The 21,824-nt window shown below is 33.8% G+C and overlaps 1 protein-coding gene across 1 annotated transcript; it reads left to right on the top strand.

Annotated features, from left to right (window-relative positions):
- The first annotated feature begins 6,952 nt into the window (after window positions 1-6,952).
- LOC120116045 (uncharacterized mitochondrial protein AtMg00810-like) lies at window positions 6,953-7,441 on the top strand. Its single transcript, XM_039136618.1, has 2 exons — window positions 6,953-7,166; window positions 7,251-7,441. Exons 1-2 carry the CDS (start codon window positions 6,953-6,955, stop codon window positions 7,439-7,441), a joined length of 405 nt encoding a protein of 134 aa, XP_038992549.1.
- The last annotated feature ends 14,383 nt before the right edge of the window (window positions 7,442-21,824 follow it).

Raw genomic sequence — 21,824 nt, 5'->3', positions numbered from 1 at the left:
TCTGCTCAGCATAAAAATCTGTAAATGTTCGAAAATAATAAGGATATGTATGTTTATCTGTATCTGCACGTTCTTCAGCATCATCTGGTAGTCCTGTATTACTGAGCTTTTCGAAGCTCACTCTATTACTCACCTTTTCAGGTTAAAAGAATTGTACCCGTGCATCTATCGACTTCAGTAAGGGAGTTCTTTCGGCATTGTTGCAGAGGTTGGTACATGTTATTAGGGGGCATGCAATTGTATTTTGATTTATATACGAGTATGAAAATTTGTTTTCTTTTTAAATAGTGATAACTTTTATTTTGTAGTGGCAAATGATTTTATGAATTTACATGTTCTGATAAAAGGTTTTAAATTTTCTGCTATTTTTATAGTGGGTCGCTCCGGTGGCCCTAATGTGACTTCCCGGATCGGATCGGGTTACCCGCATCGGTCTGTGGGGGTTATATTTTGTGGTATCAGAGCTTTGGTTTGAGTCAAAATTTTCAAGTTAGATCGGCCGGTCGGATGTCAAAATATGTCTGATCAGTACATGCCCCTAGACTGCAATCGTACCTCTCTGAGCTGAAACTCCATGGTTGAGTCCCTATCTGTAATGAGTAAACCTAAGTTTCTATTCGTTAAGACTCTACCTTTGCAAAAAGGAATACCAGTAACATCTGTATAAATACTGTAAAGTACCTCACGAGCCATGTGAGAGTTAATTATTCGTGAAATTCTGACCTGACTCCGGAAATGAAATTGAGATATGCTGCTGCTCTATGAGCCTATTCACGTAGCCAAGGCTGAATTGATTTCACAAGGATAAAGTTGTTTTGATTATTTACTTGGACTGAGGGAGAATTCTGAAGAGATTGATTACTCGAGAAAATTTTCGTTCATATTCTTTTATTGAAATAAGGAAAAATTATGATAAGAATGTATGCTCAGCTAGTTAAGGATTAGTGAAGGATTCGTATTTCTATAAGAGCTACATGAAAGATATGAAAGAACTGATGGAAGTTTCATTTCTGCAATTATATGACACGAATGAATTTCGGGGACGAAATTCTTTTAAGGAGGAGAGAATTGTAATACCCCAATTTAGGGGCTAAATTTAAGAAATTATAAAGTGGTGGATTTAATTTGGTATTTTGAAAGAAACAGTGGGTTAAATTGCAAAATTTTAAAGTTGGAAGACCGTTTTATGAAATGCAGGAAGTTCAGTGGCTAAACTCTTGGTTTAGCCATTTTTAATTATGAGATGATATATACCCCCAATCACCCGTATGTTTCTGGAAATTTTTCCAGTTTTCCCTCTCCCGTCAACCCTCCTTCAAACTCCGATCTACTCGCCGTCCGACCTCTGATCGACGAGCCGAAACCACCATCGTGTTCGTTGTCAACCGAGGAACCAAACCCCTCAAACCTTTCGTCGTGAATCATCACCGTTCGTCGTGAATTTCAGTCGGAAGTATCGTCGGTAATAACTCGATTTTAGTTGGTTTTTCATCGATTCATGACGATCGGGTCATCTGTTTACGACACCTCCCGCACCATCGTGTTCCATGAGTCGTTCCGAGTCCAACGATATCCTCCCTTTTCTCCGGCGGCGGCGGCGCGTGTGGAGGTGAAGCGGCCGAAGTTTTTGATTCGTTGAAATCGAGCTCTCCCGCCGTTCAAAAAATTGAACCGAGCTTTGTAAGTATCTCGAAATCGATTAAAATAATTTTTAGGATTTTTTCCGGGAATTTTTCGATATCAGGGCACTGTTCACGCGCCCCCACGTGCCACCACTACGCGTGGGGAAGGAAAAATGATCGGTTTGACCGGTTTTGTAACCCATTTGACCGGGTATTAAACGACCTTTGACTTTGACCGAGTATACCTATCCTGATATTTTTTGACGTTCCAAATCCGATTCTGCAGTCCGTTTCTCGAAATTCGAATTCGAAGGCCTCGAAATTACCGGTTAAACCCGTTGACTTTGATTTTGACCGAAGATTCCAAATTTTCAAAAAGCCATATTATTATATGCTTGCGACGTCCTGAATCCGAATCCGAAGTCGGTTTTACCAAATTCGAACCCGGTAAGCTGTTTTTGACTGATTTATCATCCGATTCGATCCGTTTTTCAGAATTAAGCTTCGTTTTTGATGTAATTTCTGTTTATATGGATCCGAGGAAATATTGGAAGTTAAATTGAAGATCAAAGGTGTTCGAATGGAATTTTTATGGTCGATCAGTATTGCACAGAAATCGAGGTAATACTTTACTACCTCTTTATGCTTTATGGAACATGTTTATATTGATAAATGCATGAACAAGATAATGTTTGTCACTTTGGTGGAGTTGAATAATTTATACACTTGATATGATGTGGTAGAAATTCTGTAACTGATTACGGATCGAATGACTAATATAAGAGATTGAGAAATTGTTAGATTAAATTACAAGTTTGTGATTAGTGATAAAGAAATCAACCCTGTATCTGCAACTTATAATTTATTTCATCAAAGGTTAAATGTTAAAGGTACTTGGATGAGAAATTATGAGAATACTCTGGTAGGTTAGAATTACGAAAATACCCTTATGTTATAAAAAGACAAGATTTGAATATGGAAGTTAGATAAGAGGATTTTACAGATATATTGATCTGATAAAATATTGATGTGCATAAGAAATGTTAGTTTTATTTGGAAATTATGGATAACCGATTTTTAATCCTATGAGAGTTTGTGAAGAATACTAGAAGTTTGTTAAGAGAACCGTTTCAAGATCAGAGAGTATTCAAGAAAGCAATTAATCATAGGATCTCTAAATTATATTATTTTCGTTAATAGCTAATATCGAAATTATCTGGTTAAGAAATTACGGAAATACCCTTAAGAGGTAGAATAGTCTGAGTTGACTCTGAATGAGAAAATACTTAGGGGATTCATACTTAACTCGATTAAGTACGGATTTAGTTGTTAAGATCCTGACTTAGTGCAGGAAAATTCCTGATATTCCGTTTGTAAAATCTGAGAAGACATTTGACCCGTAAATATTCGAATAATGAGTAAATACTTGAAGAATAACTTATCGGGGGTATTCTGCTGTCAGAATTGTTCAAAAGGACTGAAGTAAATGATAAGATTGAATTAAATAATAAGACCGGATGGCAGGAAAAGATTGAAATACCGTGGATCTGTAAAATGACCAAAATACCCATGTAATGGAAATGACCCAAGAATATCACCAAGCTCAGGAATGATTGGATATCCTCGAGCTCTAAAATAAATAGAATAAAATTGAACACCAAAATTACCAAAATAACCTTATGGCCTAAACTAAGTAAATACCTTGGATTAATTAAGGAATCCAAATAAGCATAGATATTGGACTACCTTTAAAAGTTATGGAACAAAACTTAAGTGAGCCGATCAACCTTAATAATATGTCAGTACCTGAACGACATAGATATTACTTGAATGCATGTTCGTCTACTCAAGTTTAGCTCAATGATAATTTTGGAAGTATTCAGCTCAACTCTAGATTGCATTCGGTACTAAGAATTGGATATTTGTTCGACTAATCAACCACGAAGACCAAACTGAACTGAACGGAAGTACAATATGTATCTGAAATTCAGAAATGTATTGAATTACTCTGGAAAATCCTGAAGTAATTGGAATAGACTTGAATGCTAAATGAACTAAGCAACCTCAAGCACTAAAGATTAAGTAAGTGATGTGAATGAGTCTGGAAACATTAATGAACATACACAATGTACTGTTCTTCTGGATCATGAACTACAAATCAAGCACGTCAGTATTTCATGATATATTGGAAGCGTAAAATTAAAATAAAGACATTGGAATATCTATTCAGTGATGATTCTAAAAATGATCTATGGATAAGAGTTTGTGGTATTAAAGAGTAAATACCCAGGAAGAACAATGAATTGATCAATCGACAAGCATTAATTTTGGGAGTTATTCATTTAAGAGTTGTTTGATAATCCGATCAATCGACATAGATTGTAAATGTCCCGAATCTTCATTTCTTCCTTACAGCTCAAGTTATATTCTGAATAATTGATGATTTTGTCAGTTATTGAACTCTTCCAATAGTGATTCTGAATTCCGATATTCTATCGGCATACTGAATAACTGTGTTTCTCTGCCTGATACAGTACCTTTAAATAATACCTATAAACTCTGGTGTGTTCCCTAATTATATAAATATTTTATCTGATTTCCGAATTGAATTCTGTTCTGATACGTTACCTGAATTCTGTTCTGATTCTGATCTGGATTCTGTTCTGATATCTGATATGAATTCTGTTTTGATTTCTGATATCTACGTTTACCGACGGAGAAATGTTTTATCTGGGGGGTTTTATTGTTGGAGGAAGATTACTGCAGGCTCTTTGGCTGTGTGCTCAGGGCCTTACTGTTACTGGTTGTGCGGAGTGTATGGTTCCGGGGAACCTACACAAACAGATTGTAAAAGGATGGGGGTATATATATATATATGCTTTAAAAAAATATGTATCTTTTTACTGGTTTTATGGGAACACACTAGATAACCTATTCTGATCTCCTGAACTTAGTCATCCGAAATATTTTGTCTGAACTGAAAGCTCATTGTCCGTTACCATCTGAAATATCAGTAGGATCTCTGCTCAGTATAAAAATATGTAAATATTCGAAAATAATAAGGATATGTATGTTTATCTGTATCAGCACGTTATTCATCATCATCTGGTAGTTCTGTATTACTGAGCTTTTCAAAGCTCACTCTATTACTCACATTTTCAGGTTAAAAGAATTGTACCAGTGCATCTATCGACTTCAGTAAGGGAGTTCTTTCGGCATTGTTGCAGAGTATGGTACATGTGATTAGGGGGCATGCAATTGTATTTTGATTTATATACGAGTATGAAAATTTGTTTTATTTTTAAATAGTGATAACTTTTATTTTGTAGTGGCAAATGATTTTATGAATTTACATGTTCTGATAAAAGGTTTTAAATTTTCCGCTATTTTTACACTGGGTCGCTCCGGTGGCCCTAATGTGACTTCCCGGATCAGATCGGGTTACCCGCATCGGTCTGTGGGGGTTACACTTCGCCTGCAATGAGTACATCTGGCCATTGTTATTATGTTCTTTTTCTTGATGATTACTCAGTAAATTCTTGTGGACGTTTCCTATTGCTAAGAAATCTCAAGTCAAACACTTGTTTCAATCCTTTCATAGTCTAATACGTACACAATTTACTTGTGATATTAAGACATTTCAATGTGACAATGGCACGGAATATGTTAATGGCACTTTAAAAGAGTTTTTTAATAACCATGGCATGCTCTTCCGTCTTTCTTGTCCTCATACATCACCTCAAAATAGAAAAGCCGAATGCCACATAAAATCCATAAACAATATAATCTGAACCTTAATTGCTCATACTTTTTTACCGCTTTCCTTTTGGCGTCATGCTTTAGAGATGACCACATATCTCCTAAACATGCTTCCAACCATAGTTCTAGGATTTAAGTCTCCAACTCAAGTTTTATACCAATGTGATCCCATATACTCGGAATTAAGTGTCTTTGGTTGTCTATGTTTTCCTCTCTTCCCATGCACCTCTATTCATAAATTGCAATAAAGGTTCACTCCTTGTGTCTATCTTGGTCCCGCCCTAAATCATAGAGGTCCTAAATGCTATAACATGTCAAGTGGAAAGATAATTATTTATCGTCATGTCAAATTTGTTGAACACGAATTTCCTTTCTCTAAGCTTCACTCACCTCACAAAAACGACTATGATTTTTTGGATTATAATTCAATCTTATATCACTTGGCTCACCAAAGTGTTCCAACTCCTAATTTAGAGCACCAAGCTGACCCAACCTCTTCTCCTGGGCATGTGGCGTCAAACCCACTACAGCCCACACCCTCTGTTGGGCCTACTCCTCTCAGCCCATCTTCGTCTCCTCACTCTCAAGCTGGGCCTTCTTCTTCTGGGCCGAATCTCTCACCCGGTACTGTTGCCCTCCCCATCCCAGACCACCAGCCTACACCCATTCCCACCCCGTTACCAGGTCCTACCCTTCATCAAATGACAACAAGAGCTAAAAATGGCATCTACAAACCAAACACGAAATATTTTTCTAATTTCTTGGCCATGACTACCACTAATATTTCTCCATTACCTAAGAACCCTATTAGTGTTATTCATGACCCAAATTAGAAAGATGCAATGTTAGATGAATTTTAATGCTCTTATTACTAATAAAATATGGTAATTGGTACCTAGGCCACCAGATGTGAATGTAATCAGATCTATGTGGATTTTTTGACATAAAAGATAATATGATGGTTCTTTTGAGCGATATAAAGCTTGTCTTGTAGGTGATGGGAAAACTCAACAGTAAGGGGTTGATTGTGATGAGACTTTTAGTCCAGTTGTCAAACTGGCTACTATTCGTACTGTTCTTAGCATTGCTATTTCGAAATCTTGACCTATTCACCAGTTAGATGTCAGGAATGCTTTCTTACATGGTTATCTCAATGAAACAATATATATGCATCAGACTATGGGTTTTCGTGACAAAAGTTGCCCTGATCATGTGTGTGTTTACTAAAGAAATAACTCTATGACCTTAAACAGGCTCTGCGAGCCTGGTATTAGCGATTTGCAGATTTTGTTGCCACTATTGGGTTTTATAACAGTAAATCAGATAATTCTTTGTTTATCTACAATCAGGGCTCGGATATGGCATATATTTTGTTATATGTTGATGATATCATTCTTACAGCTTCATCTGATCGATTGAGAAAGCACTTTATGGCTCTCTTGGGTACTGAATTTGCTATGAAGGACTTGGGTCCTCTCATTTTCTTTTTGGGGATTGATGTATCCTGCAATGATAATGGTATGCTTTTATCTTAGCAACAGTACGCAATATATATCATTGAAAGAGTTGGTATGGCTAATTGCATCTCTTCTCCCACTCCTGTTGACACCAAACTGAAACTTAGTGCTTCGAAGGATTCACCTTATAAGGATCCCACCAAGTACCACAATTTGGTCGGTGCTTTACAGTATCTTACTTTTACTCGACCTGACATATCTTATGCAGTTCAACAGATTTGTCTTCATATGCATGATCCCAGGAACGAGCATATGAGTGCTCTTAAGCGTATTCTGCGCTACTTGTAGGGCACATTATCTTATGGTCTACATTTGTATAAATCCTCAATCCACAAGCTCATTTCTTATACAGATGCAGATTGGGGAGGATGCCCGGATACTAGACGTCCTACTTCCGACTATTGTGTCTTTATAGGTGACAATTTAATATATTGTTCATCCAAAAGACAACCAACTTTGTCACGCTCCAGTGCTGAGGCAGAGTACCGAGGAGTAGCTAATGTAGTTTCTGATTCTTGTTTGGATCCGAAATTTATTACTTGAGCTTCACTGTCCTATTCATAAAGCTACTCTGGTTTATTATGAGAATGTGAGTGCCATTTATTTATTAGGAAACCCGGTACAACATCAACGTACCAAACATATTGAGATGGACATTCATTTTGTCAGGGAAAAGGTCGCTAAAGGCGAAGTACGAGTCCTACATGTTCCTTCCCGTTATCAGATTGCATATATTTTTACGAAGGGCCTACCTCATATTTTTATTTGAAGATTTTTGGGACAGTCTAAGCATTTGTGAACCTCCCGCTTCGACTGAGGGGTGTGTTAGAATATCTGATAAATATATTCTATAGTTGTATATATCTCCTATTTTTGTAAAGGCAATAATCTTGTGAATATTCTGCCTTATTCTTTGCTAATTATTTCCTAATTTCTAGGCTTAGAATACTCAATGTACAATGTATATATTCTGACGTTTCTAATTGAAATAAAGCACATTACAATCTTTCAAAAAGCCCATGCTCGGATTATGGTGTCTCGATGAGAATCAAACCCGATCTTGATTTCCCTTAGAGGAACGCCGTTAAGTTTGTTCTTAGGGAATTGAATTTGCTACAAGCAGATTCTCCTCCCAAAATGTAGATCAAAACATCGATCAAGCCAATTGCGCACTTTGGATTGAAGATGTTGAAATGTTTGAAGAAAGGTCGATTGCCTCTCATTGTCTGTCGAAAATCAAGAAAGAAAACTGAAGATACGAAGAGCTTTTGTAATTCTCACGAGATCGGATTGAATCGTATCTCATCTATCGGCTAAGAAAAAGTTTAGCCAAGTATGATAGAATTCACACTTGGCGTGTAGAAGAAAGAAGAGATGAAAAAGAAAATGTTTATTAAAATCACCAAGCTAATTAAATCCAAGAAAATAGTACCTCTATCAAGCTTCACCTTGATGGGTATTTATAGCTTGAGAAAACCTAAAGAAAATAAAATCCTAAGATCATTCAAATATTTAAATTCCTAAGTCATAGCAAACTAAAAATCCTTAATAAATAAATAATTAAAATCCTTGACAAACTAGAATCCTAATTAATTAAATAATAAAATCTAAAAATGTTTAAATTTAATTATAATTTTTAATTCCTAAAGAATTATGGTTCACCTTACTTTTCTCCTTTGATCTTGCTGACTTGATTATTTATTTGAAGTTGGTGTCTAACATGGTCTTTCAATCTGAGTTGGAACCGACTACTCCTAGGATTAAGATAAATCTTATTTAATTCTCTCTTTAATTGTTATTTTATGGTAAGTAGAGTCCTGCACAAAATCTAACTATATCACCCAAATAAGTACTATAAAAGGGATAACATTGATTAATTAATAATAAAATATTAACCAAATAAAACACACATCAAATTTCCCCTCACTTATTCAATGCTTGTCCTCAAGCATGCCTTAATCAATTATTAAAATATCAAATTATCAATCCTTTATCTTACAATATACCAAAGAAAACAAAACAAATCAATGGTCACATCAATTATCGAAAGCAAGGTGACAAATAAGCAAATAAGTGTAACTAGTAACAAGTTTAAGTAAAAGCCAAGATATCTCAATCATCTATTAATTTCAATGAAAAAAGACTCAATACCTCACAAAGATTCACTCATTATCACTCAAAGTGTTTAGGGTAAAAGAAATCACTCAAAGGCAAGATTAATAAAGACATTATCATAGGCTTGTAAGAAAATCAATTCTCCACCACTAGAATGAACAAATGCATTTAATCAAAGGGTCTTTAATCAGGTTGTAACGTAGCTTAGGTTAAGGCAAGGATAAGAATGAAAAAATTAGGTTTAAATGTCAAGACAATAGATGAAAATTATATGAGTTCAATCCACGAATTTAACAAAGTAAGCACACTCAAAGAAGCGTAATCAAACAATCAAATTTCCCTATTTTTTTGGTTCTGTTTAAACACTTTATTCGAACCAATGTTTTTAACACTTCTTCTTTCTTCTCTTGATTTTTTCATTTGTGGATTAAATCTATCTCCTGTCTCGACAAGAGTAACAAAAGAGGGTAAAAATAAAAAAATAAAGGGCTTCGGGTTTTTATAATGTGGTAAAAACAAAGAAAATGGTAGAGGCTTAAAGTTGGTTCACTAATAAATATAAATAGGTAGAGAATTTTGGGTAGAGACATGGGTTAATCATGTGGCATAATTATCTTAAAGTATCAAGTTCAACATGTGGTCTTGATATTTATTTAATCACAAGTTCTAGAGTGTTTAAATTAATCTGGCACACTCAATCAAAAAAATGAGCAAGAATGAAAAAATATGCTTGTTTAGGCTCAAATCTCACAAGAAATGGTATTGTGTATTAAATCAAGAAACATATCAACCAACAAATTCATGGATCATCAAGCATAAATTTTAAGAAAAATAATAATCATGTCATTATCATGCACCCTAAATTCGATAAAAGTGTGATCACAAACTCATAAGGTAATCAATGAAACAAAGTAAGAATCAAAATTAAAAACAAGAGACTTCAACATATCAATCAAGGCAACTCAATTTCAAGCATGTAAATAAGCAAGTGATAATTCGATGTAAGTGTTCTCTAAGTTATCTACCCTCTCACTTAAAGAATATTGTCCCAATATGTAAAATTAAAGCATAGGAGAAGGAATATATATACATTCTGTGTTTAGTGACGGCCACGTCCGCGACCTCAGCCAGAGGTAACCAGGCAAAAGTATAATAAAATCTCGGCAAGAGTGGACTCAATGGAATTGAGATGACTGTGCATCTCGTTTAGTTGAGGTTGTATGTTCAAATGCGGATCATCCGTCGGAAGTGGCGCATGTCTTTGAATGAAGACACACTCGCTACAAGGTGTTGTGGTGTCTGAAGGTACAATGAAAGGTATGGCAGGTTTGCCGGTAAGTAATCCCATCATGTCCAAGCATCATAAATCTAATCTAAGTAATCCATAGAAAAATAGTGTTGAAAAAGTCTCGATGCGAGATGAGTTATGTAAGTATGAGGATCAATGGTTGATTGGAGTGCACAACGCGCTTGAAAGTTCGTGTAAACCAAAATCCTAGGCTTACTTTGATGCCAGTAAGCATGCACCAAAGGAAGAATACTTCAACTTTTCTCAAGCTAGGCGTATTGTCCTTATGCCTTGAATATTTGAATGCAAGAAACTAGTGAATGTATGAAGCACGAGATCATAGATATGTCATCCTTTCATCGTTTGTGCATTGAATATTCATCTTAGTGAACCGACCAATACAAAGTAGGCGTAGTTGATTTCAAAATCATGTGGAATCTCAAGAAAATATGTTAAATAGCTTTGGTCCATGAAATCTGTCATGAACCCCATGGTAAAAGTAAATTTAAAATTTGACATCCTAAAGTATTGTCCGAGCAAGTGGAAAGAAATAACATCCAGGAAATTCACGCTAACAACTCGATGCGGCAAAAAGGTAAATATAGTATAAAATTCAAGAACCAATTCATAGTACGTTCCATATTTAATTTTAGGATATAAAGTCCAGCCAATATCATTCAAGTAGTGTGTGATGGATTCTCTTAGATGCAAAGTATCTAAGGTATGAGTAGGAATGTACTTACAAACTTGAAAGTTTCGATGCCAGATATCGTTGAATTGAATTTATTCATTTCTTTGAAGTTCAAATGTCCTTGTAATACTTCGGGTGGTAAGGTAAGATAATGTGATGATGATGCTGGTGAGGGTTGATGTTATCGTGAATGTTAATTATCGGTATCGTTGTGTGACTGAGAAGATTGAACAGAGTTGGAATAACTCGATTCATGATTAAATTTCAAAGCATGGATCTTTGACTTCTTGTTTTCACCATCTTGAAATTTCACAGCAAAAAATTAAGATGAAAATAAGAAACAAAGATGGTGAAATACTAAATTGTGGCACGAGTGATGTTCAGCGATGAGTGGTGATCAACGATGAGCGGCTGTCAGAGGTGGTGCACACGGTGGATGGTGGTCGAGGTGGTGAGTTAGCGTGGATAAGCAAAAAGAAAACAAGAAAAAAGTTTTAAAGGTTTAAAGAAAACAAGTGATGCGTGAAAAAAGAATAAAAGAAAAAAGGTTTAAATAGGGAGAAAAAAAAAGAGTTTAAGTTAAGTAGAAGTTTGATTGGTTTTAGGAAAATAAAATAAAATAAATTTAGGTTGGTTAAGGATTTTGAAAAGAAAAGAAAAAATTTAAAATAAATAATAATAATAATAATAATAATTTAAAAAGGATGGGATTGTTTTGGCTAAAAATATGGAAAAAAAATGTTAGAATTTGTGGTAATTAAAGGGGGTGGGTGACAAAGGGGTATTAGTAGGGTAGGGTTTTGCTAACATGCATCGTGGGTGCTAACGTGTGAGAAATGATCAAACTCGTTGGATTTGCTTCAACTTTTAGCTTGATCAAAGTATTTGGGGTACTTAAAAAATTCAAACAAAAATAAATATGGAACAAAAAATTGAAAATAAATTCAAAACAAATAAATAAAATTAAATTAAATGGAATGGAATGGGTTGCCTCCCATTAAGCGCTTTATTTAACGTTATTTAGCTCGACGACATGGTTCAGACTACAGGTTCTTTTAAAATAATCTCCTCGATCACACATCCTTCATTATTCTAGTAGTATGGTTTTAATCGTTAACCATTTACTTTAAAACAAGTTCCTAAATCATCTTGAATTTCAACTGCTCCAAGGGGAATACTTGAGTCATGGTATAAGGTCCTGACCACTTCGTTCGTAATTTTCCTGTAAAAATTTTCAATTTAGAATTAAACAGCATGACTTTTTTATCAATATTAAAAGTTTAAAATGATATTCGACGATCATGAAAATATTTTGTTTTATCCTTATAAATCTGAGCATTGTCGTAAGCATTGTGACTGATTTCTTCAAGTTCTTGAATGTGTAATTTTTGTGCTTCTCCAATTGCATCCATCTCTATGTTACATTATGTAACCACTCAATATGCTTTATATTCCAATTCAACTGGTAAGTGGCATGGTTTACCATAGACTAAACAATAAGGAGACATGTCGATGAGACCTTTGTAATTAGTGTGATATGCCCATAAGGCATCATTAAGTTTCAAACTCCAATCTTTTCTATTTGGTTTCACAATCTTCTCAAGAATTGATTTAATTTCTCGATTTGAAACTTATGTTTGTCTATTAGTTTGAGGATGATAGGTTGTGGATATTCGCTGAGTGACTCCATATTTCTTCATTAATACCTCAATGATCTCATTGAAAAAATGTGTCACTCGATCACTAATTATTGCCCTTGGAGTTTCTAACCTCGAGAAAATAAAATTCCTTAGAAATTGAGCAGTAGTTCTAGCATCATTATTGTGAGTAGATTTAGCTTCTACCCATTTTGAGACGTAATCAACGGCTAGAATTATGTAACAATTTCCAAAAGATGAAATGAACGAACCTATGTAGTCAATGCCCCATACATCAAATATTTCACAAACATGTACCGGATTAAGAGGCATTTCGTTACGACGGCTAAAATTACCTGCGAGCTGACATTTTTCAAAATATTTACAAAATACATATGCATCACGAAAAATGTTAGGCCAGTAAAATCCACATTCAAGAATTTTATGTGCAGTTCTTTTTGGTCTAAAGTGTCATCTATAAGAATAAGCATGAAAAAATTAAGGATAGAGTTTACCTCGCTTTCGGAAATGCAATGAAGAATTAATTGATCTGAGAAATGTTTCTAAAGATATGGATCGTCCCAAATATAAAATCTAGATTCTTGTTTTATACTATTTACAACGGTTTAGATCAAATGGAAGTACTCCTATTGCTAAGTAATTAACCATATCCACATACCATGGTATAGGTGTTTGCGCCAAAAACAAGTGCTCCTCAGAAAACCCTTCATGAAATGGTTTTTCGATTTGAGAGATAGGGAGTCGACTTAGGGGATCCGCAATTATATTTTCGCAGCATTTCTTATCTTTAATTTGATGATTAAACTCTTGTAAGAGTAAAATTCATCGAATTAAGTGAGTTTTTACCTCATTATCATTAAGTAAATATCTTAAAGTTGCATGATTAGAATAAACAGTAATATTAGTACCAAGTAGATAAGAACAATATTTATCCAAAGTAAAAATAATGGCAAAGAGTTCTTTTTCATGGTCGAGTAATTTCGTTGAGTCGTGTCTAGCGTCCTAGATGCATAGGCACCAAGTAGATAAGAACAATATTTATCCAAAGTAAAAATAATGGCAAAGAGTTCTTTTTCATGGTCGAGTAATTTTGTTGAGTCGTGTCTAGCGTCCTAGATGCATAGGCTATAAAATGGGTCTCTTTGCCTATTTTTTGTCTAAGCACGACTCCTACACATGAGTCACTTGCATCACACATGATCTCAAAGGGATAGTACCAATTGGGTGGTTGTACTATAGGTGCCGAAATAAGTTTTTTCTTTAGGATGTCAAAAGTTTCTTTGCATTGTTCGTCGAAATCAAAAGGTATATCCTTTTGTAGGAGTTTACAAAGCGGTTGTGCTATCTTGGAAAAATTATTTATAAATATGTGATAAAAACCTACATGTCTAAGAAAAAAAATGAACTTCTCTCACAGTTGTGGGTGTGGAAGTGAGCGAATAATATCAGTTTTGGCCTTATCAACCAAAATTCCATTAGCAGAGACAATGTGACCAAGAATTAAACCTTTATCGACCATAAAGTGACATTTTTCATAGTTAATCACAAGGTTTTATTTAAGGCATCATTTTAACACATTAGTTAAATTCAAGAGACATTGATCAAAGGAGTTACCGTATACCGTAAAGTCATGAAAACTTCAATTCATTTCTCTACTTAATCGAAAAATATGATAAGCATGCATCTCTAGAATGTACCTAGGGCGTTACATAGGCCAAATGGCATTCACCAATAAGTGAAGGTATCGAAAGGAAATGTAAACATTGTTTTCTCTTGATATTCCGGTGTGACTAGAATATGAAAGAATCCTAAAAAACCATCTATACAACAATAGTGAGATTTACCAGCTAACCATTCAATCATTTGATCAATAAAATGAAGTGGAAAGTGAACTTTTCAAGTAAGTGAGTTTAACTTCCTGTAATCGATGCAAACTCTCCATCTATTTTGAACTCGTGTAGGAACTAATTCACCTTCAGAATTTTCAACTACTGTTACTCTAGTTTTCTTATGAACCACATAGACTGGACTTACCCAATTACTTTCTTCACCACCTCAATCATGAGAGGATTTAAACGTCTTTGTCCTTCTCGGGATGTTTTTATGTATTTTTCGATTTTAATCTTATGCATATACATCGATGGACTAAGTCCTTTAATGTCGGATATAGTCCAACTGATTGTTTCCTTGTGAGTGTGTAAAAATATCACTAAGTCCTCTTTCTCCTCTTTTGAAAGTTTGTTTGAAATAATAATCAAGAGGGTTGTGTTTTCTCCCAAAAATGCGTATTTGAGATCGATAATTGTTTGAGTTCAATTTGTGGTGTGCAAAATTGAAGGTAAAAGTTTAGGTTTAGACTGGGTTAGGTGCATATCAGTTTGAATATAAAATATATTTTCTAACTCCTTGATTTCTTCATCATAGTTTTCTAATTCCCTACACAAATCGTCGGATAAGTCAGTCTCATTAAAATCATCCACCAAAGGTTCAATAACATCAATAAAATTAATGGTTGCAACGTTATACGAATACTTCATTACTTTGTAAACATCAAACTTTACAACCTCACAATTGAATTCCATAGTAAGAATTCCACTCTTAACGTCAATTTTGGTATGTGCAATGCTTAAGAATGGACCAATAAGGATCTTAGAAGAAGAATTAGTTCGATCGTTTTCCATGTCGATGACTTAGAAATTAGCCAAGAAATTAATTCATTTACCTTAACAAGAAATTTTCAAGAAGTCCCTCAGGATAAATGACGGATTTATCAGTGAACTGAATCATTACTCTAGTTTCCTTTCAAAGGCTCAACAGAAGGTCAATTGTAAACAAATAAAGGCATAACATTATTTGAAGCACCAAGGTCACATATAGCTCATTTAATACATGTATTATCAATTTTGCAGGGTATGGCCAACATACCTTAGTCATTTAATTTCGGTGGAAGCCTGTGTTGAAAGACAACTGAGACATTTTCACCTAAATTTATCTTTTCATTGTTGGTAAGTCTTCTTTTGTTCGTGGAAAGATCCTTCAGAAATCTAGCATATATTAGTACTTTTTGGATTACTTCAAGAAGTGGTATATTAATTTTCAGTTTTCAAAAAACATCAAGAATCTATTTTTTTCTCAGCTTTTTTATCACGTTTTACTAACCTGGAGGGAAAGGCTTGTAGTGTCGCATAGGGAGATATTGTAGGAGAAGTTGGCATTGAATCTTTCTTTTTCCCCTGAGGTTGTTCTTTTTTCTTTTTCCTTTTTCTTTCTCTTCTACATCAACCCCTTATTTATGCCTATATGATCTTGTTTTTCTTTTTCTTTATGGGCAACTTCTTTAGGAATTGGTGCAATTATAGTGCCACTTTGGAGAGTGATGGCACTAATGTTTTCTCGTATGTTTGTCTCGGGTTGAGATAGTAGATTTCCTTACGATTTCATGTGTTTCACGGTCTAAGCTAGTTGATTTATTTGTTCATCTATTTTATGTAGATGTTTTTTAGTTCGGTTTTAAAATTTCTCTTGAGAATTCTAACCTTTCAACGATAGATTCCAGTGAAGGTTTTGACAGTTGGTACTGTTGTTGTTGAGGTGGCCTCAGTTGATATAGTTGTTGTTGAGTACTCCTTTGGTTATGCGTATAGCTGAAATTCAGACGGTCTCTCCAACCTGGATTATAGGTATTTGCGTTAGGATTGTATGATCTCTAGGGAGGTCTCAAAAAATTTCCAACTACATTGACTTGTATGGTAGAGTCTTCTTGTAACATCGGATAACAATCTGTGGGATGGTCTGGCATTATACATATTTCGCAAAGTCTAATTGTAGTTGTTTTCCTGAAATAAGATAATGAACAATATCAGCTAATTTATTGATTTTATTTTCTAATAAAATTGAACTTATCTCGTGAACCTGTCTAGTGGGTTCACTTGTAAAGCCAAATTGTTGAAAGTTAGCAGTCATAGTTGAGATCAGATTTGTAGCTGCATTTGGAGTCATATTAACAAGTTCTCCTCTATTAGTTGCATTTATCATCTTCATCTCCAAAAAAGAAGTAATCATTCGTAAAAGTATTGGAGAAGTGTTTACTCTGATAGTCCATGTTGTGGCCAACTTACGCAGAGTTTCTTGAATCGTTCATAGTAGTCATACAACAATTATCCATTTGTTTGTTGTATACCTAAGATTTTTCTTCTTAATCCACTCACTTTTGTTGTAGAGAATAACATGTTAAGGAAAAGACGAGTCATATCAACCTATGTATTAACATAATTATGAGGTAAATAAAATAATCAATCTTTAACTGAGTCAGCTAAAGAAAAAAAGGAGAGCATAGAGTTTAATTTGATCATCAGATACTCCCAATGTTTTCATGCTAGAGCAAACCAGGTGAAACTCGGTAAGATGTTTGTGAGAACTTTCTCTAGGCAGCCCATGATAAGTAGGTAGAAGTTGGATCAAACCCCTTTTTAGCTCAAACATTATTTTTCCATTAGGGAATATGATTCATAACTATTGTTTTTCGGTAGGTGCCTTAGCTAATCTCATATCATCTGTTGATCCATTGGAATTGGTTCTTCAAAGTCTTCTTCGACGTCAGAGAACGTTTCAGCATCCAAGGGTATCTCTGGATCGAGTTTTGGATTGGATTCAGATTGTTATGATTATTGTTATTGTTGTTGTTATTGTTACCTTTCTCATAGTGTATGTGCGCATATTTTTCGGGCTAGTGCTTAGATCTCAGGTATATATATAATATACTAGTTTGCCCAGATTTTTCCTGGTTATAAATCAAAACAAAAAATATTAGTATTTTTGTCGTATCCCCAACAACAACTCCAATTTGACAAGCGTTGTTATTGTCGTCAAATAAATAAGCCCATTTTCTCATATAAGTAAGCTTTAAACGCGGAATAGGGAAGAAGGCGTCAACCCACAGGGATTCAAAAATTTCTAATTTCAAATTGATTTGATCTTGATTTTGAAGAATTGAAAACAATAAAAATAGAAAATGTGGTTTAGAACAATTAAATAAGTTGAATAAAATAAAATAGTAAAAAAAAAAGAAAAATTAATTATTATAAGAGATAAGCTCTAGCTTCACTTTGCCTCAATCTGTCTTGATCATTGAAATAGGTTTTACTTCATATACTTGACGGTTATAGTCTACAAAGCCCAACCCTTGTAACTTTCTCTTCTCTCCAATGAATTAATTTTCAAAGACAATCTTTGGAATTTAATCATTGTTTGGATTAACAACGGCTATCGATGTTAACATCAATGCTGGTTTAGGAACTGGAAAAAACCCATGCTCGGATTATTGTGTCTCGATGAGAATCGAACCCGATCTTGATTTCCCTTGGTGGACTGACTCTAAGTTTGTTCTTAGGGAATTGAATTTGTTACAAGCTGATTCTCCTCCCCCAACTGTAGATCACAATGTCGACCAAGCCAATTGCGCACTTTGGATTGAAGATGTTGAAATGTTTGAAGAAAGGCTGATTACCTCTCCTTGTCTACCGAAAATCAAGAAATAAATTTGAAGATATGAAGCGTTTTTGCAATTCTCACGAGATCGGATTAAATCGTAGCTCAGCTATCGGCTAAGAAAAAGTTTAGCCGAGTATGATAGAATTCATACTTGGCATGTAGAAGAAAGAAGAGATGAAGAAGAAAATATTTATAAAAATCTCTAAGCTAATTAAAGCCAAGAAAATGGTACCTATGTCAAGCTTCACCCTGATGGGTATTTATAGCTTGAGAAAACCTAAAGAAAATAAAATCTTAAGAATAATCCTAAGATCATTCAAATACTTAAATTCCCAAGTAATAGTAAACTAAAAATCCTTAATAAATAAATAATTAAAATCCTTGGCAAACTAGAATCCTAATTAATTAAATAATAAAATCTAAAAATGTTTGAGTATAATTACAATTTTTAATTCCTAAAGAATTATGGTTCGCTTAGCTTTTCTCCTTTGATCTTGCTGACTGGATTATTTATTCGAAGTTGGTTTCTAACTTGGTCTTTCAATCTGAGTTGGTGTCGACTACTCCTAGAATTAGGATAAATCTGCTTTAATTCAGTCTTTAATTGTTATTTTCTAGAAAGTGAGTCCTGCACAAAATCTAATGTAAATAACCCAAATTAGTACTATAAAAGAGATAACATTGATTAATTAATAATAAGAGATTAACCAAATAAAACACTCCTCAGTTTATAATGATTTTTTTTATTTTCATTTGTGAAGATAAAATTGAACCACATAAAATCACGTCTTTTATATGTGTATTATTTTAGGAAAATTCTACAATGCTCAACGAGTATCGATGAGCACCACTAACGATGAGCACCATTAATTTAATTTATAAAACTTTAAAAGTATAAAGTATTCAACTTGTAATTATAAATTAGTTAAAGATACAAATGTAAATTATTTAAAATAAAATATTAGTTACATTATATTTTATAATTTTATTTTTAAATATATATATACATATTAAAAAATCAACCCACACGTCATCTCTCTCCCTCCCATCCCACCACCTCCAACGGCAAAGGGTCACCACCGATCAAATTTTGTTCAAAGCAAGACGAGGAACTTAACTGTGGCAGCCGTGTAACGTGCAAACGATTGTAGCCGTCATAATCGTTGAAACGAAAAATCTAAAAATCCGACGGCCCTTCATAGCGTTTTTCACGACAATATACGCAATTTCACGGGAGATGGGAGGCTAGGTTTTGGTCGCGACAATGAGACGATTTTGATGGTGTCAATAGTGACTACCATAGACCAACAGTGTACGATCGACAATGGAAGGGGAATAAAATAAAGAAAGTGTTCATCTTCTAGAAAAAAAAACAATTGCCATTAATAATAAATGTAACCTTTGCCCGTGAGAATATGTCAATGGAATTTTGCCACTGACGTAAAAATTTATGGAATTCCGTTATCAAGAGAAAAGAAAATAATATATTCAAAAATAATATATCAATTTAGCATAGTCATACAATTAGTAAATAATTACATTTACAATCGAAATTACTAAGAATATAATATTATTTATTTTAACTTAAAATGTTACTTTTGATAAAAAAAATTAATTGATATGGATTTACTTCGGTTTTTAATCTTATATTAAAAAGTTGTATTTAGACTCTCCCATAAATCTATGAATAATTATGTATAGGGTTATTATTTGATACATGATAGGTAAATTTATTTTAAATAATTTGTAATCTTTTTATAAATTTTGTCTTAGTTTTCTTTTTAGTGATTCTCTAAATTTTCTTTTAAAAGTTTCGTCTTATATGTGGATCTAATGTAGCAGTCTATTTTTCTCTCTCTCTTTTTTTTTTAATTTTCTATTGGTTTCTGAATAAATAGGCATGTAAATAAACTGAACGTTCAACGAACCGTTCATAAATCGTGCGGCGGGAAGTTTGTTTGTGTGCGTTTATTTATTAAATGAACAAACATGAACAAGATTTTGTGTTCGTTTAATTAAATGAACAAACGCGAACATAGGTCTCGTTCGTTCATTTACGTTCGTGAACGTTCGGTTATGTTCATTCAGTTATGTTCGTTTATGTTCGTTCATTTATGTTTAAACCAATCTTCTTAAATCAATTTTGGTGACTAATTTGTAAGTATCTTAAAAATATTAATTAATATGATATTCTGATGACCAACTCCATAATTAACTCAATTTTATTTGGAGATTAAATCCAATATGTTAACCCGTGAGGCACCTCACACCTATATTCATTTTCCCCTTTTTTCCCCAAACCCTAGTGTTCACTGGGGACTGGAGACGATCGGTGAAAGCTTCAAAACAAGTTATATTATAGTGCAATATGAAGTTTTACAGGTCTGTTTTCATCTCTTTCTCTATTTTATTTGGCTTAATAGTTGATATGTAAAATTATTGCGGGTATCTGCACATCTAAAACTCAAGAAAACATCATATTTCTTTCTAGAAATAGATGGGAAGAAAAAGGTAACAATTGGAAGTATATGAGCATCAGTAAAGAGAAAAATATATAGAATTTTCCAGAAAACAAAACAAAGGTTTCTATGCAATTTCTGGAAAAAAAAAGTGTAATAGCGGAAGTAATGGGTTTTCTAAGAAGAACCCATTAATAAGTAGAAAATACACTTTTACAATGAACTTTTGTTTTCATAGTTCTTATGTGACCTTTAGTTGTGGAGTAGACTTTAGGTACGTTAAAATTTTGAATGGTGGTTTAGCAATAATATCAGTTACGATATGTAGCATCGGAGGGATTTTCGGATCTATGTTATTGCCTTGTAGTATAATTTGTACCGTTCGAAATCTTCATGCTATTAAATTTTCTACTCTGCCAACGGAAAGGACCATTATTAACAAATCTCACTAAAGTCTGACATTGATGTCACAAAACTTTTAGCCGGCGAATTTATTAGAATAACGTAGTGGAAAATGATTGTTCATATGTAATCATGGACCACTAAGATAAATGTTATAGCGTTAAATTAAAGTCGTGTAAATCATTTAATATCTTTAAAAGATTGATCGAAATACCCTGATATCTTCAAACATTTCATCACTGCTAATAAGCTCTTATGCTATTTATCACTGTAGATTTGGTTGATTTGCATTGTCGACTATTTTTCATGAAAGAACAATGGAAGGTAGGGTCTCCAACGTTTATGTTCGTGTTCGTTTATGTTCGTTTTCGTTTATGTTTGTTTTCGTTTATGTTCGTGTTATTTATTAAATGAACGAACATGAACAAGCTATATTCCTTAATGAACGAACATGAAAAAAAATTTGTTCGTTTATGTTCGTTTATTTATTAAATGAACGAACATAAACATACCTTCGTTCGTGTGCGTTCGGTTCGTTTATAGGCCTATGAATAAACATCATCTCATTTTGATTTGTTCCTTTTTACATATTCTTAAAGCGTTTGTTTTTGTCTGCTTTTATGGGACGGTTGTTCTTCTACTTCTATAGCATGATTTCTCTATTGTTATGCTAGTTGGACATTTCCTGATACATTCATTATGGTGTACCTCTTGATCAAGAAAGGTCGATGGTTTCATATAATTAGATCTCATTTTCTAGTAATTTGTCTATGCATTTAAAATCATTCACGGAGCAATATGTCAGATTGGTTCTCTAAATCTC

Source organism: Hibiscus syriacus, unplaced genomic scaffold (assembly GCF_006381635.1).
Source record: "Hibiscus syriacus cultivar Baekdansim isolate YM2019G1 unplaced genomic scaffold, ASM638163v2 tig00110280_pilon, whole genome shotgun sequence".
NCBI lineage: Eukaryota > Viridiplantae > Streptophyta > Magnoliopsida > Malvales > Malvaceae > Hibiscus > Hibiscus syriacus.
This window is presented reverse-complemented; position numbering and strand designations above follow the sequence as displayed.